At 40.1% G+C, this 14,977-nt stretch overlaps 1 protein-coding gene and 2 pseudogenes across 7 annotated transcripts in view; 2 read left to right on the top strand and 1 right to left on the bottom strand.

Moving 5' to 3' along the window:
* Positions 1-4,245, top strand: part of ECPAS (Ecm29 proteasome adaptor and scaffold) — a 101,224-nt gene extending 96,979 nt beyond the window's left edge. For all 5 annotated transcript variants that reach the window (XM_082403749.1, XM_082403747.1, XM_082403748.1 and 2 more), the window contains one exon: positions 1,081-4,245. In XM_082403749.1, the coding sequence (XP_082259875.1) occupies positions 1,081-1,220 (140 nt within the window). In that variant the 3' untranslated portion in view covers positions 1,221-4,245. The remainder of the gene's footprint in view (positions 1-1,080) is intronic.
* Positions 4,192-5,445, top strand: LOC309632800 (small ribosomal subunit protein eS25 pseudogene; annotated as a pseudogene). The gene is made up of 3 exons: positions 4,192-4,213; positions 4,612-5,127; positions 5,328-5,445. The product of its transcript is annotated as a small ribosomal subunit protein eS25 pseudogene (transcript).
* A 5,613-nt stretch (positions 5,446-11,058) lies between these two features.
* On the bottom strand, positions 11,059-14,929 carry LOC309634340 (tricarboxylate transport protein, mitochondrial pseudogene; annotated as a pseudogene). Its single transcript has one exon. The product of its transcript is annotated as a tricarboxylate transport protein, mitochondrial pseudogene (transcript).
* Positions 14,930-14,977: the final 48 nt, after the last annotated feature.

The raw sequence follows: 14,977 nt of genomic DNA, 5'->3' as shown, positions 1-14,977 counted from the left end.
TTAGGAGAACATTTAACAATTATCTACCTGAGTCATCGAATTTGATAGCAGTTTTCTTAATCCTATTTTTTTTTTCTGTTTTCCTTTTTTTAAACCGTCTTGCAAAGAAGCAGATTTCGTCTAATGGTCTGTTCTATCACTGGTAAAAGAAGACTGTTAGCATTTTCTCCAGTGGTGTATCTGTTACTGATTTCAAAAGGAGGCCTCTTTTCGTTTTTCATTTTCCTCTTTTTATTATTTTAACCACGTGGATGAAGAATGGGGAATATGGAACACTTTTCTCTAGAGCATTGTGTATCTGCTGTTTCTCCTTCTGTCTCTCTGTTTGCTTAGCAATTCAAGCACCTCTGTCAGGGCTCCATAAAACAGGCCGTTTAGACTCAGCGACACTACACGTCTCATAATCCCTTTTTTCCTTGTTGAAGTAGAAGAGCTAGACACTTAGATATATCTCTGAATTCTCACAGTTTGCCAAATATGTATGAATATATTCTAGATGAGGAAAATGAAGCTCAACAGTGAAATAACTTGCCTGAAACCACATTGCCAGAAAGTATCAGAACCTCATAAACAAGATTTAGGATCTGATGTACTTTATGAATTTCTAATATTTTGAGTATGCCTGTAGTTCTCTGATGCTTTTCTTAAAGGAGTAATAAAGTGTCATCTGTTCAAACTGTCTTTGCAGTTATGAAATTTATTGAGGATTTTTTTTTACTGAGCATATCTTACAAAGATATATTCAGCTCAATTGCTGAAATAGCTTTTTTGTTACTGTGTGCCCTGCCTCAATACTTCCTGCTTCCCAGTTGGCTTCAGGCTCCCTTCATTCTCTTTGTCCCTCCTGCTCTGGGGACAGAGGATGAAACTCCCTGATTGGCCCTCAGGTTATTGTCAGTAATTAGATTTGGAGACAACTCTTAAACCTGTGATCATTATATACAGAACTGTTACCACAGGGTTGCTTTGCATTTATTTTGGGGATAGGATATGTGGAAGAAAAGCAGAAAGAATAGTTTTGAATTCTCTGCTTGCTTCTTCTATAAGGATTCTTTTGTTGTTCTTTCTCTTTCCATTCAGAATCTAAACAGTGGGAAAGTTTGACATCTGAATGCAGAGTGCTCCTGATTGAGTCTTTAGCAACTATGGAGACAGACAGCAGACCTGAGCTGCAGGAGAAAGCATCGTTACTGAAGAAAACACTTGAAAATCTGGAATAAATTAGAAGGGGAAGAAACAAACAAGTGCCATGTTCATTGGGGGTTGAAATGGTGGTATTCTTTGTGGGGAAAAGTAAAGATTAATCTGTAGCATGCATCATTCCTTGGCTGAAATAAAAAAAAAAAAAAGCCTTAAATTTTGTTCCTTATTAGCTTTATTTTACTTGATGTTTTAAAAGTATCTGGGCTGAATAAGCTAAATGGAACCTTGGATATTTGAGAGGTGGTTATAGGTGAAACTGACAGAAATAGCTGTTGAAAGAGTTAAAGCTGTTATTAAAGGAATAGACAAAGTTGCAGAGGAAGCTGCATAAAAATCTTAGAACTGCATCCAAATTTTAAAAAGTTATTTCAGGAAGGGGCTGTATCAACTACTTAGTTTAACCCCCTTCTTTACACCTGAAGAAACAGGTTATGAGATGACGTAGCTTCCTTTCAGAGGCCTGTGCCGAGGCTGGAACCTGGGTGATGGAGGACCTGCCCAGGACACTTTCTTTTACAACCTGCTGCTAATCAGTGCTAACCCTGGCCTACCTGAGAAACTCCCAAGATGAGATGGTACAGCAGTCCTGGCACCAGAACTGAACTGACCCATTATGTAAGCACCACTGGATTCTTGCAATTCAGAAGTTGAACATTGTCTTGTCATTTGTTTAGATGATTGGTTTTTAGAAAATGATTATCTACCAACCTTACAGGTTGAGATGGAGGGAAAATTTGGTCTCCATGTAATCATCCTCCTTTTATAAGCAGATGAAGGTAGATTAGGACAAGATTGTTCATTTTGTCTGTTATGTATTTTGCAAAACACAAACCAACAACGAAATCGTGACTGCTTAGTTTAGACCATTTATAATCTCAAAACTGTAAAGACAAATTAAAATTTTCTACCCGCTTTTATGCTAACAGTCACGACTATGGGATAGAAAAGAAAACATTTTAATTAGCCATCTGTGAATAACCTGATACCATTCAAAGTAAATAATTGCAGCTAGGGTTTCTTCCTTTCCTTATGCTGCTCAGGCCCCTGCCTAAGGATGTAGGGTAAGGGGAAAAAACAAATTTAACATAAGTGTTTATTAAAGTAAAAGGAGAACTCTCTAGCTCACCTTGGATTCCAAGCACAAAATTGGCTTACACTCAATACTGACCCCATGCTGATAGTAACACCAGGGTGGAAACTCCGTGTTGTTATTTTTTGTGGTCTCTATTAACCAAAGTATTTAAAATTTTCTTGACTGTGACCCATAGTAAAACTTTTTTCATCATGACCCAGAACAGTGTGTGTGGGGTGGAGGGGAGGGAGGGAGGGAGAGAGAAACAAAGAATGAATATAAAATCTTTAACTGAAATAAAATGTTTTGTGAAATGGTACATACTATGTGTGATCTGCTTTGATCCCTCCCCGCCAACTCCCCACCACCGTTTTGAATGCTCTTTCAGACCCACTAAATTCATTTCCTGACTCATAAATGGGTTGTTACTCACAGTTTGAAAAACACTGCCATAGATAGTACCTAAACCTAGCTGCATATGCTATGTTCTGGGGTTGCTTCTGTTTGGAAAAGGGGTTTACAAATGAAAATTTAAGTGTTTATTACCAAAACATCCTCTTAGCTGGTACTGAATATAATTGTGAGTTTTAGTAGCATCATGAATTTTAGGTAAACTGTCGTGGACTTCCACTTGAGAGTGGTGTTTGCTTGGGGAAAAAAAATCAACTCTGGGTGTTTTTCAGAAAGCTTGCGTCCTTATAGGACTTGGTGTTTTCCAGATCTGTATTTCCCCCTCCATGAAGTGCTCTCTGACTTTCATTTACAGTACCTGGGATACTCTTCCTAGGCAAGAGTGCCATGTAGGTCAGGTATTGTTGGAAGGTAAGAGTGTAAGGGCAAGAATTGTGCTCTTGGCCCGTATCAAGTTTAAAACCTCATCAGATTTTATGCTTTTTAAACTTTTTGTTATTCAATATTGGGAATTTCCCATGGTGCTGAGAGAGGTGCTAAGATACTTGAACCTTAGTGCTTAGTGCTGTTGAATTAATTTGTTTTAGTTTTCTAAGCACGTTTCTAAGTTTTACACTTAACTGCCTTCATCTTGACCAGCCAAGTCATTTGTACAACTAGTAACATTAACCATGGTCTCCCAATGCAGCTTGTGTTGGTGTGCATGGGCACACATATTTATTTAAAAGAGTTAATAACTGAGAGTTTGTCATTGTGGAATGTTGATATTAGTGAACAAATGGCAAAAGGACCCGTGAACATTTATATCTTTGGCCTTCATTTCCCAAAGCTACGTGGAACAGATTTTTATTTTTTTTTTCCCTAGGAATATTCAGTGCTACTTGTCATATAGGCAACTGATTTAGAGAGTCTACTGAATTCCTTATTCCTGGAATATATTTCGTCACACTAGATAGATCGTCACAAATTTATTGATATGTGAAAAGGAGGTACCTGAAATTTGGCAATTGGAAATCAAAACAAAGTATAAAATTGTCTTTTTTGGTGATAAAGAGCAGCCATTTCTTTAATTAATGTTTGTGTCTAATTTACAATTGCCGGTGTGTCTGCCTGTAATACAGTGTACCTGCACAGTAAAACTGATTGCCACCAAATCCCCATTGCTTTACCCTTCCATCTTTTACTTGTGTATTCACTAATGAGAAGAGAAAAGAAAAAAAGATGTGACCTTGTTGGTCTGTGCTCTAGTAGCATTTGCACTGTGTGAACACTGTCTGCCCGTTGGGGGAAGTTTCTATCTGCTGCTGCCACAATATATTCATGCTGCTTGTGAAGTACAGGGAGTTATTTTGACATTGGCACTCATTGTAATGTACAAACTGTTGTTAAATGGATGTATATGTAACAGATTTTTGTATTTTATATGCGAAGTCTTCATAGAATCCTCTGCAATATGTACTAAGCTAGCTAAGCATGTGGTAGTCTTGAAAGGAAAAATCCTTCCCATGCCCAAGAAGATATTAAGTGGTAAATAAAAGCTGCATGATCAGTTCTTTGAAGTGGTGCATTAATTTTTACTGGTTCTCTGGGAAAATAGTTAACTTCCAAGGCATTGCCTGGTTATACTTTAAAGACCAAAAAAAGCCCTACTGCCTGCAGTATTCTGAGCTACTTCTACCAAGCAGAAATTGTTGGCTTAAGTGTCTGGGAGTTCCAAGGCAAAACACAAACAGAGGCAAGGCACCTGAATAATTGCTGTTACATGCTTGGAGAGAAGCAATCATTGAAAGATTGGAGTTTTTGATATAGGTAATCCCTGATGAACACATAGAAACAACAAGCAGATCTGCTTTTGATTAAGATTAACATACATGGCTATGCACATAAAATATCAGAGCTATAGGTACATCCTATGTTGTAAATAGCCAAACAGATTCTAGGCTGTGGCTTTTTGTCCGACATCTTAGCGAGGCGCAGTGGTAGCAGCTGCTCTCCCGGCTTCGCTGTGTCGCCCAAGAATGACAAGAAGAAGAAGGATGCTGGAAAGTCAGCCAAGAAAGACAAAGACCCAGTGAACAAATCTGGGGGCAAGGCCAAAAAGAAGAAGTGGTCCAAAGGCAAAGTTCGGGACAAGCTCAATAACCTAGTCTTGTTTGACAAAGCAACATAAGACAAACTCTAAAGAAGTACCCAACTGTAAGCTTATAACTCCAGCTGCCGTCCCTGAGATACTGAAGGTTTGTGGTTCCCTGGCCAGGGCAGCCCTTCAGGAGCTCCTTAGTAAAGGACTTACTAAACTGGTTTCAAAGCACAGAGCTCGGGCTTCCCTGGTGGTGCAGTGGTTGAGAGTCTGCCTGCTAATGCAGGGGACACGGGTTCGAGCCCTGGTCTGGGAGGATCCCACATGCCGCGGAGCAACTGGACCCGTGAGCCACAACTACTGAGCCTGCGCGTCTGGAGCCTGTGCTCCGCAACAAGAGAGGCCGCGATAGTGAGAGGCCCGCGCACCGCGATGAAGAGGGGCCCCCGCTCGCCGCAACTAGAGAAAGCCCTCGCACAGAAACGAAGACCCAACACAGCCATAAATAAGTAAATTAAAAAAAAAAAAAAGAAAATTCTAAAAAAAAAAAAAAAAAAAAAGCACAGAGCTCAAGTAATTTACACCAGAAATACCACGGGTGGAGATGCTCCAGCTGCTGATGAAGACACGTGAACAGGTCCCACCAACTGTATATTTTGAAAAATAAAACTTTATTAAAATTTTTTTTAGTCTGTGGAAGATATGCTTGAAGGTGAGAGATACCTTGCTTTTTCTCGTAGCAGCTAAAAAGCCTAAGCTGCTCCCTTTCTTCTATGCTTTTCCTCCTTTTTCCCTTCAAGCTAGTACCAGATTATTTGATTAGAATAACAATTGGTTTTTAAAAAGTGGAAAACCCACAACTAGAAATATGAAAATCACTAAAGGAAAAATCTTATCGGTAAAGGCAAATATACAGTGAAGATAGTAAATCAACCACGTATAAAGCTAGTATGAGCGTTAAAAGATAAAAGTCATAAAATCATCTATATCCACAATAAGTTGAGGGATACACAAAACTAAAATATGATGTCAAAAATAGTAAACGTGATTAGCTCTAGTAGTTTTCTGATAGCATCTTTATTATAAAGCAGAATCTAACACACCATTGTAAAGCAATTATACTCCAATAAAGATGTTAAAAAAAAAAAGTAAACGTGGAGGGGGGTAAAAATGCAAGGATGTTAAAATGCATTCCAACTTAAGGGATCTGCAACTTAATCACATATATATATACAGATTGCTATATATAAACCTCATAATAACCATAAACCAAAAATCTATAATAGATACACAGAAAAGAGAAAGAAATCCAGGCATAATACTAAAGATAGTCATCAAATCACAAGGGAAGAGAGCAAAAGAAAAAAAAAGGAACAAGAAAGCTACAAAGACAACCCCCAAACAACAAAATATCAAAAGTACATACCCATCAATAATTACTTTAAATGGACTAAATGCTCCAATCGGAAGACACAGAGTGACTATATATATGTTGCCTACAAGAGACGCCAGATCTAAAGATGCACACAGACTGAAAATGAGGGAATGGAAAGAGGTATTCCATGCATGTGGAAATGAAAAGAAAACTGGAGTAGCAATAGTTACATCAGAAAAATTGACTTTAAAACAAAGACTGTGACAAGAGACAAAGAAGGACATTACATAATGATCAAGGGATCAATCCACGAGGAGATATAACAATTGTAAATATATATGCACCCAACATAGGAGCACCTCAATACATAAAGGAACACCTAATACATAACATAAACCTAAAACACCTAACATAGGAACACCTAAATACATAAAGCAAATCTTAATAGATATAAAGGGAGAAATCAAGAGTAACACAATAATGGCAGGGGATTTTAACACCCCACTTAATAATTTTCATATATAACGTACAGCAGTGTTAATTATATTTATATGTTGTACTTTAAATTCCTAATACTTATTTAACTCATAACTGTCAGTTTGTACCTTCATTCTATTTTCCTACCTCCCAGCCCCCACCTCTGGTAACTACATATCTAATCTCTTTTTCTGTGAGTTTGTCTTTGAAGTAAAATTGACCTACAACACTATGTTAGTTCCTGGTGCATGGCATAATGACTTGGTATTTCTATACATTACAAAATGATCACCAGGATAAGTCTAGTTAACTATCTGTCACTGTACAAAGATGTTATATTATTATTGACTTATTCCCCACACTGTACATTTTATGCCCATGACATTTATTTCGTAGCTGGAAGTTTGTACCTCTTAATTTCCCTTACCTGTTTCTCTCATGCCCCCAACTCCCCTCCCCTCTGGTAACTACCTCTTTGTTCTCTATATCTATGACTCTGTTTTTGCTCTCTTTGTTCAGTTGCTTTGTTTTTTAAATTCCACATGTAAGTGAAATCATACAGTGTTTGTCTTTTTCTGTCTGAATTATTTCTCTTAGCATCATGCCCTCAAGGTCCATCCATGGTGTTGCAGATGGCAAGATTTCATTATTTTTTAAGACTGAATAATATTCCATTGTATTTATATGTATATGTGTGTGTGTATATATATATATATACACATATACACACACATATATATGTACATATACATACACATATATATACACATATACACACATATACATACACATATATGTGTATATATACATATCACTTCTTTATCCATCTGTTGATGGGGACTTAGGTTGCTTCCATATCTTGGCTATTGTAAAGAATGTTGCAATGAACATGGGAGTGCATATATCTCTTTGAGATAGTCATTTAGTTTTCTTTGGATATGTTCCCAGGAGCGGGATTGCTGGATCATATGGTAGTTCTATTTTTAATTTCTTGAGGAAACTTCGTACTGTTTTCCATAGTGACTGTACCAGTTTATATTCCCACCAACAGTGCACAGGGTTCTCCTTTCTCAGTGTTGAATTTTTTTTAATAGATGGTGAAATGTTCTAGGATTGATTGTGCTGATATTTGCATGACTGTGAATACACTAAAAAAAAAAAATCATTGAATTGTACACTTTAAATGGGGGCAATTGTATGGTATATGAATTATATCTTAGTAAAGTTTTAAAAAAAAGACAATCCATTGTAACTGGTTGGGGCATTTTAGAGTATTTGTAAGTTACAGATAACGAAACATGTATTGATTATTTTTCCATACACAATATTTGTTAAAATATGTTAATAAATTGTGTTCCCTAACAAAATGAAGCACAAGATACCACTATATACCCATTGAAATGGCTAAAATCAAAAAGAGTTACAATACCAAGCATCGGCACAGATATAGAGTAACAGAACTGTCATATATTACTAATGCAGTTTCAAAATGGTACAGCATCTTTTTTAAAAAATAAATTTATTTATTTTATTTATTTTTGGCTGCAGTGGGTCCTCGTTGCTGCGTGTGGGCTTTCTCTAATTGAGGCGAGCGGGGGCTACTCTTCGTTGCAGCGTATTGGCTTCTCACTGTGGTGGCCTCCCCTGTTGCGGAGCACGGGCTCTAGGCATGCGGGCTTCAGTAGTTGTGGCACGCGGGCTCAGCAGTTGTGGCTCGCGGGCTCCAGAGCGCAGGCTCAGTAGTTGTGGTGCACAGGCTTAGTTACTCTGCGGCATGTGGGATCTTCCTGGACCAGGGCTCAAACCCGTGTCCCCTGCGTTGACAGGTGGATTCTTAACCACTGTGCCACCAGGGAAGCCCCCTGGTACAGCATCTTTAAGAAACAGTTTGGTATGTCATATGAAGTTAAGCATATACTTGCACTATGACCCAGAAATTTTACTCCAGAGTATTTACCCAGGAGTAATAAAAACCTATGTTTGCACAAAAACTTGTAAGTGAAGAGCAGAATTATTCATAATAGCTCAAAACTGAAAACAATCCAAATGTCTATCAACTAGTGAATAAACTGTTGTGACAGATTTATACAGTGGAATACTACTCAGTAATGAAAAGAAATGACCAATACAAATATAAAACATTTTGCTAAGTGACAAGGCTGTATATTATATAATTCTATTTATAGGAAATTCTAGAAAAGGAAAACTGTAGTGACAGAAATCAGATCAGTAGTTTCAGGCATGAGGTCAGGGGAGACTGACTGCAAATGAGCACAAGAGAACTTCTTAGTTGTTGGGAATATTCTATACCTTGATTATGGCCATAAAACGAATTATGGCTCTCACTTATTTAAAACAGCTCTCCATTGTCCGCAAAATTAAATTTAACCTACTTAATCTGGCATAAAAACCATTTATGATGTTATTACTGCCTACTCTTAACAGCTTGTAAGTTTATGCTTCCGCCTGACTTTTGTCAATCAAAACAACTTTCAGATGCAAGACTGTGCTAAACTAGAAGTTCTGTGTTTAGAAAATAAGGCTTCTTGAGACTTCCTTGTTCACCAACAATTCCAGTGTGTGCTCGGAATCTTTTTTGAGTCATCTGGGGAGAAGCCTCCATGGACCCTCTGTACCTTTGTGCTCACATAATTCCATCATGAAATGTATACAATCTGAGTGCTTTTAGGTGTTCTTTTTTATATGTAGCTCCCAATATTACACTTTAAGTTTCTTGACAAAATAACTTTCTCTTTGAATCCCTAAAGAATATTTACTCACAGAATGTATCCTATCTTTTAATTGGTTTTACCGAGGCTTTTTAGTCTGAGATCAGCTCACCAGTTCTGACCGCAGCTTGAATAAACTCCTGCCTAAAGGAAAAAAAGTCTCAAATCCAAAATCCTTACCAAGTTCACACTACACAGTCTCTCACAAATATTACCCTTAAATAGTCTGAATGCCTGACCCAGACTCCATGGTATATGAGAAAATGGCTACTGTTTTACGGCAATAAGTTTTGGTTACTTTGTTATGTAGTAAGAGGAAACTGATACTTCGGATAGTAAATTTTCATACCATGTTGGAAAATCACTTAAAATCTACTAAAGATGGGCTTCCCTGGTGGTGCAGTGGTTAAGAATCCACCTGCCAATGCAGGGGACACGGGTTCAAGCCCTGGTCCGGGAAGATCCCACATGCTGTGGAGCAACTAAGCCCGTGCGCCACAACTACTGAGCCTGTGCTCTAGAGCCCGTGAGCTACAACTACTGAGCCTGCGTGCCACAACTACTGAAGCCCGTGCACCTAGAGCCTGTGCTCTGCAACAAGAGAAGCCACCTTAATGAGAGGCCTGCACACTGCAACAAAGAGTAGCCCCCGCTCGCTGCAATTAAAAAGAAAGCCCGGGGGCTTCCCTAGTGGCGCAGTGGTTGAGAATCTGCCTGCCAATGCCGGGCACATGGGTTCGAGCCCTGGTCTGGGAGGATCCCACATGCCGCGGAGCGGCTGGGCCCGTGAGCCACAACTGCTGAGCCTGCGCGTCTGGAGCCTGTGCTCCGCAATGGGAGAGGCTGCGGCAGTGAGAGGCCCGCGCGCCGCGATGAAGAGTGGCCCCCGCTTGCCAGAACTGGAGAAAGCCCTCACACAGAAACGAGGACCCAACACAGCCAAAAATGAATAAATAAATAAATTAAAAAAAAAAAAAAAAAAAGAAAGCCCGTGCACAGCAATGAAGACCCAATGCAGCCATAAATAAATAAATAAATAAATAAATAAATTTATATATATAAAAAAGCTAGAGTAAATATTAAAAAAAAATCTACTAAAGGTGACTTAAGCATGTTCTATCACTTACTGCTTTCACTCCTAAGTATATACTCATGCACAGACATGAACTAAAAGGTACACATGCAGGTTTGTAACATTAGTTGAAGTAGCCAAATGGTGGAGCGAGCCAATTAAAATGTCTAACAACAGTGGATAAAGTATGTTATGATCATAAAATGGACTATCATATAGTAATAAAAAATGGACAAACTGCAGCCACATCAACATGGATCTTGCAAGCATACTGTGGAGGGAAGGAAGCCAAACACACCACAATGCATAGTCTGATGGCATAAAATCAGCAGGTAATGTTCCGTGTGTACTCGAGAAAAATGTGTATGTGTATTTGTATATTTTGTTGGGTGGGTATTCTATAGGTGGTGTGAAATCTGGTTGGTTTATAGTGTTGTGCCAGCTTCCTATATCCTTGTTGGTATGCTATCTAGTTTTTTTTTTTTTAACCAATTATTGAGAGTTCAGTATTAAAGTCTTCAACTATTACTGTTGAATTGTCTAGTTCTCCCTCTAATTCTGTCAGTTTCTGTTTCGAGTGTTTTGGGGCTCTTCTTTTCAGGTGCATATATATATTTATTTTATTTAGGCTTTTTAAAAATTTTATTTATTTCACTATTATTTTTAAATTTATTTACTTATTTGTTTTTGGCTGCGTTGGGTCTTCGTTGCTGTGTGCAGGCTTTCTCTAGTTGCAGCCTCTAGTTGCGGCGAGCGGGGGCTACTCTTCGTTGCGGTGCATGGGCTTCTCATTGCCGTGGCTTCTCTTGTGGAGCACGGGCTCTAGGCGCACGGGCTTCAGTAGTTGTGGCACATGGGCTTGGTAGTTGTGGCTCGTGGGCTCTAGAGAGCAGCCTCAGTAGTTGTGGCGCACGGGTTTAGTTGCTCCGCGGCATGTGGGATCTTCCCGGACCAGAGCTCGAATCCCTGTCCCCTGCATTGGTAGGTGGATTCTTAACCACTGCCACCAGGGAAGTCCCCATATGTATATTTATAATTGTGTCTTCTTGATGGGTTGACCTTTCTATCATTACTAAATATGGGCCATATTTTCCTGTTTCTTTGCATACCTCATATTTTGTTGTTGTTGAAAACTGGACATTAAAAATAATATTGTGTGGCAAATCTGAAAATCAGATTCCCTTCCCATTCCAGAGTTTGTTGCTGTTGGTGTGTTCTATTTTTAGTGACTTCGTGAACTAATTCTGTAAAGTCTCAATTCTTTATTGGACCCGACCAATGAAGTCTCTACTCAGTTAGCTGAATGGTCAGCTAATGACTGGACAGAGATTTCCTTAAATACATTGCACCAAGAAGTTCCCCATTCTGGCAGCTACTCCTGTTCCTCCATTAGCCAAAGCTCAATTAATTATCCAAGACTAATAATAGAATAATAATAATAGAGAATAGCTAAGACCAGCCAACAACCTATAATTCAATTTGAGCTATCACTATTTTTATAGATCCTTAGTCTTCCCGCCCAGACCCTCAGGGCTCAGTCCGTCTTCCACCCTGTGTTGAGCAGCTTCACTACCTCATCGTAGATGATGAACACGAGGGCCACGTCCAGGCAGGCCCGGCCCCGGCGGGGGACGATGCCACTGTAGAATGCTTTGAGCTCCTCATCCCTCAGGACCTGCTAGCAGCCGTCTACGTGTTCGGTGTTGCTCCGCCTCCCGGCCCTGCATCCGGTCTTGACGTAGTCCAGAGGCGTGTTCCCAAAGACGCTGGCTGCGCTCGCGATAGCTCGGAAACCCCGTGATCAGCGGTTTCAGGGCCTAGCTAGAGTTGGGTCCTGGGTACCAGTTGTGTAGAGAGCTTCTGACCAAGAAGCGGACGGCCCGCTGGGATCTGCCAGCTGGCGGCCCTGGTAAGTCCTCTTCAGCCCTTGTTCCCGAACAATCTCCCTGACCCCGTGGGGGAGTCCTCTGTACTGTGGGTTTAGGGGAGATCTGGTCGTGTATGAACTTCACCTCGATGGTCTCCCTGGGCGCACGGCCTCGGCCTCGCGGGCGCCCAGGCCACACAGCAGCCCACGTGCTGTCCAGAGGTCCCTGGGCACGCCGCGCGTGCGTGCTGAGGAACGCGACCATCCTGGACCTGATGGCTGCTTTGGGGCTGGAGCCGTGGAGCGGGGAGGAGGCCTCGGTGCAGCCCAGGGCACCTGAACGGCGGACCTCCTGCCATACTCAGTCCCAGTGCCCAGGGACCCGGCCGTGTGAACGCGCGTAGGGCTGCACCTGTGTCATTATGTACCCGGTGGGGAAGGTGATGCAAACTGCGATCCGGCCGCTAGGGCGCCTGTGGGGACCAGGGACCCGCTTCTGAGAACCCTGCCGCCCCGCCGCCGCGGACTTGGCTGCGTCTGAGCCGCTGGGAGGCCTAGCCGGTCCCCACGCTCCACCCGCGTTGTCCTGGCGAGGCAGAGGGGTGACACGCAGGTCGAGCCCCTCCGGAGTGAACTTTTAAAAAACATATTTATAATTAGGCATTTAGGTACCCCAAATATAAAAATATTGTGGAGATTCTTGCAGCCATTGATAATTCAGTGACTAAAAAAGTTTAATATTTGTGTAAGAAAAATAAAATACCTTAGTAAAAAAAAATTTAAAAAATTTTTATTTTATTGAAGTATAGTTGATTTACAATGTTGTGTTAATTTCTGCTGTACAGGAAAGTGATTCAGTTATATATATATATACATATATATTCTTTTTCATATTTATTTCCATTTTGGTTTATTGCAGGGTATTGAATATAGTTCCCTGTGCTCTACAGTAGGACCTTACTGTTTATCCAGTTTATATAATAATAGTTTGCATCTGCTAATCCGAAACTCCCAATCCATCCCTCCCCCACCCTCCTTCCCCTCGGCAACCACAAGTTCGTTCTCTGTGTCTGTGAGTCTGTTTCTGTTTCGTAGATAAATTCATTTGTGTCATATTTTAGATTCCACATGTAAGTGATATTTGGTATTTGTCTTTCTCTTTGTGACTTACTTCACTTAGTATGATAATTTCTAGGTCCATCCATGTTGCTGAAAATGGTATTATTTCCTTCTTTTTTATGGCTGAGTAGTATTCCATGGTATATATGTACCACATCTTCTTTATCCATTCATCTGTCAGTGGACATTTAGGTTTTTTACATGAATTGGCTATTGTGAATTGTGCTGCTATGAATATAGGGGTACATGTATCTTTCTGAATTACAGTTTTGTTGGGCTATATGCCCAGGAATGGGATTGCTGAATCATATGGCAACTCTATTTTTAGTTAGAAAACATATTTTTTAATGAACTATTTAAAGATAAGTTGGAGGGTAAGTCACCCCTTTAATAACAAATACTTCAGTATTTAACAACAAGAAAATTCTCTTACATAACCACAGTGCAGTTATGAAGATCAAGAAATTTAACTTAGGGACTTCCCTGGTGGTCCAGTGGTAAACAATCCGCCTTACAATGCAGAGGATGCGAGTTCAATCCCTGGTCAGGGAACTAAGATTCCCACATGCCACGGGGCAGCTAAGCACATGTGCCACAACTATTGAGCTCACGTGCCTCAAGGAGAGAGCCCACATTCCACAAACTACAGAGCCCATGCTCTCTGGAGCCCACATGCCACAACTGGAGAGAGAAAACCCGCACGCCACAATGAGAGAGAAGCCCGCACACCACAACAAAAGATCCTGCATGCCTCAGTGAAGATCCTGCATGCCACAACTAAGACCTGACACAGCCAAAAATAAATTAAATAAATAAGTAAATCTTTAAAAAAAATTTAACTCAAAAAAAACTAAAAAGAAAAAAGAAATTTAACTCTGATACCATACTGTTATCTAATTCACAGCCCATATACCAATTTTGTCCATTGTCCTAATAATGTACTTTAGAGCTAAGTTTTTCCTGGTCTAATATTCAGTGCTGGGTCATGCATTGCCTTTAGCTGTCATGTCTCTTCAGTCTCCTGGAATATTTCCTTAGCCCTTTTGTTTTTCTGTTTCCCGACCTTGACATTTTTGAAAAGAATAGGCTGGTTATTTTGCAGAGTATCCCTCAATTTAATTTTGTCTGGTTTTCCCTCATGAGTAGATTCAGGTTATGTGTTTTTGAGAGGAATCCCACAGAAGTGATACTGTGTCCTCAGTGGAGGCACGTGGAGTCAATATGTCCCATTATTGGTGATGTTAAGGTGGCTCTCTGCTGTAAAGCTATTATCATCTTGTTTTTGAAATTAATAAGTAGTTTGTGGTGAGATACTTTGACATTATGTAAATATCCTGTCTCTCATCCAGCTTTTACCTATGCAACTGTGATATTTACATCTACCTACTGTAACATTTTACCTATTATAATCTATTACTATAACAACCTAAACCTTGATTGATGATTTTCTAACTACATCATTCTTCTATGTTTATATTTTGGCATTCTACTGTAAGGCAGACCCCTCCTTCTTCCCTCCCCTCCCCTCCCCTCCTTTCCCCTCTCCTTCCCTCCCCTCCCCTCCTTTCCACT

The sequence above is a fragment of the Balaenoptera borealis genome, assembly GCF_965194805.1.
Source record: "Balaenoptera borealis genome assembly, chromosome: 8".
NCBI classification, from domain to species: domain Eukaryota; kingdom Metazoa; phylum Chordata; class Mammalia; order Artiodactyla; family Balaenopteridae; genus Balaenoptera; species Balaenoptera borealis.
Note: the sequence above shows the minus strand (reverse complement) of the source record. Positions and strands in the feature narration are given on the sequence as shown.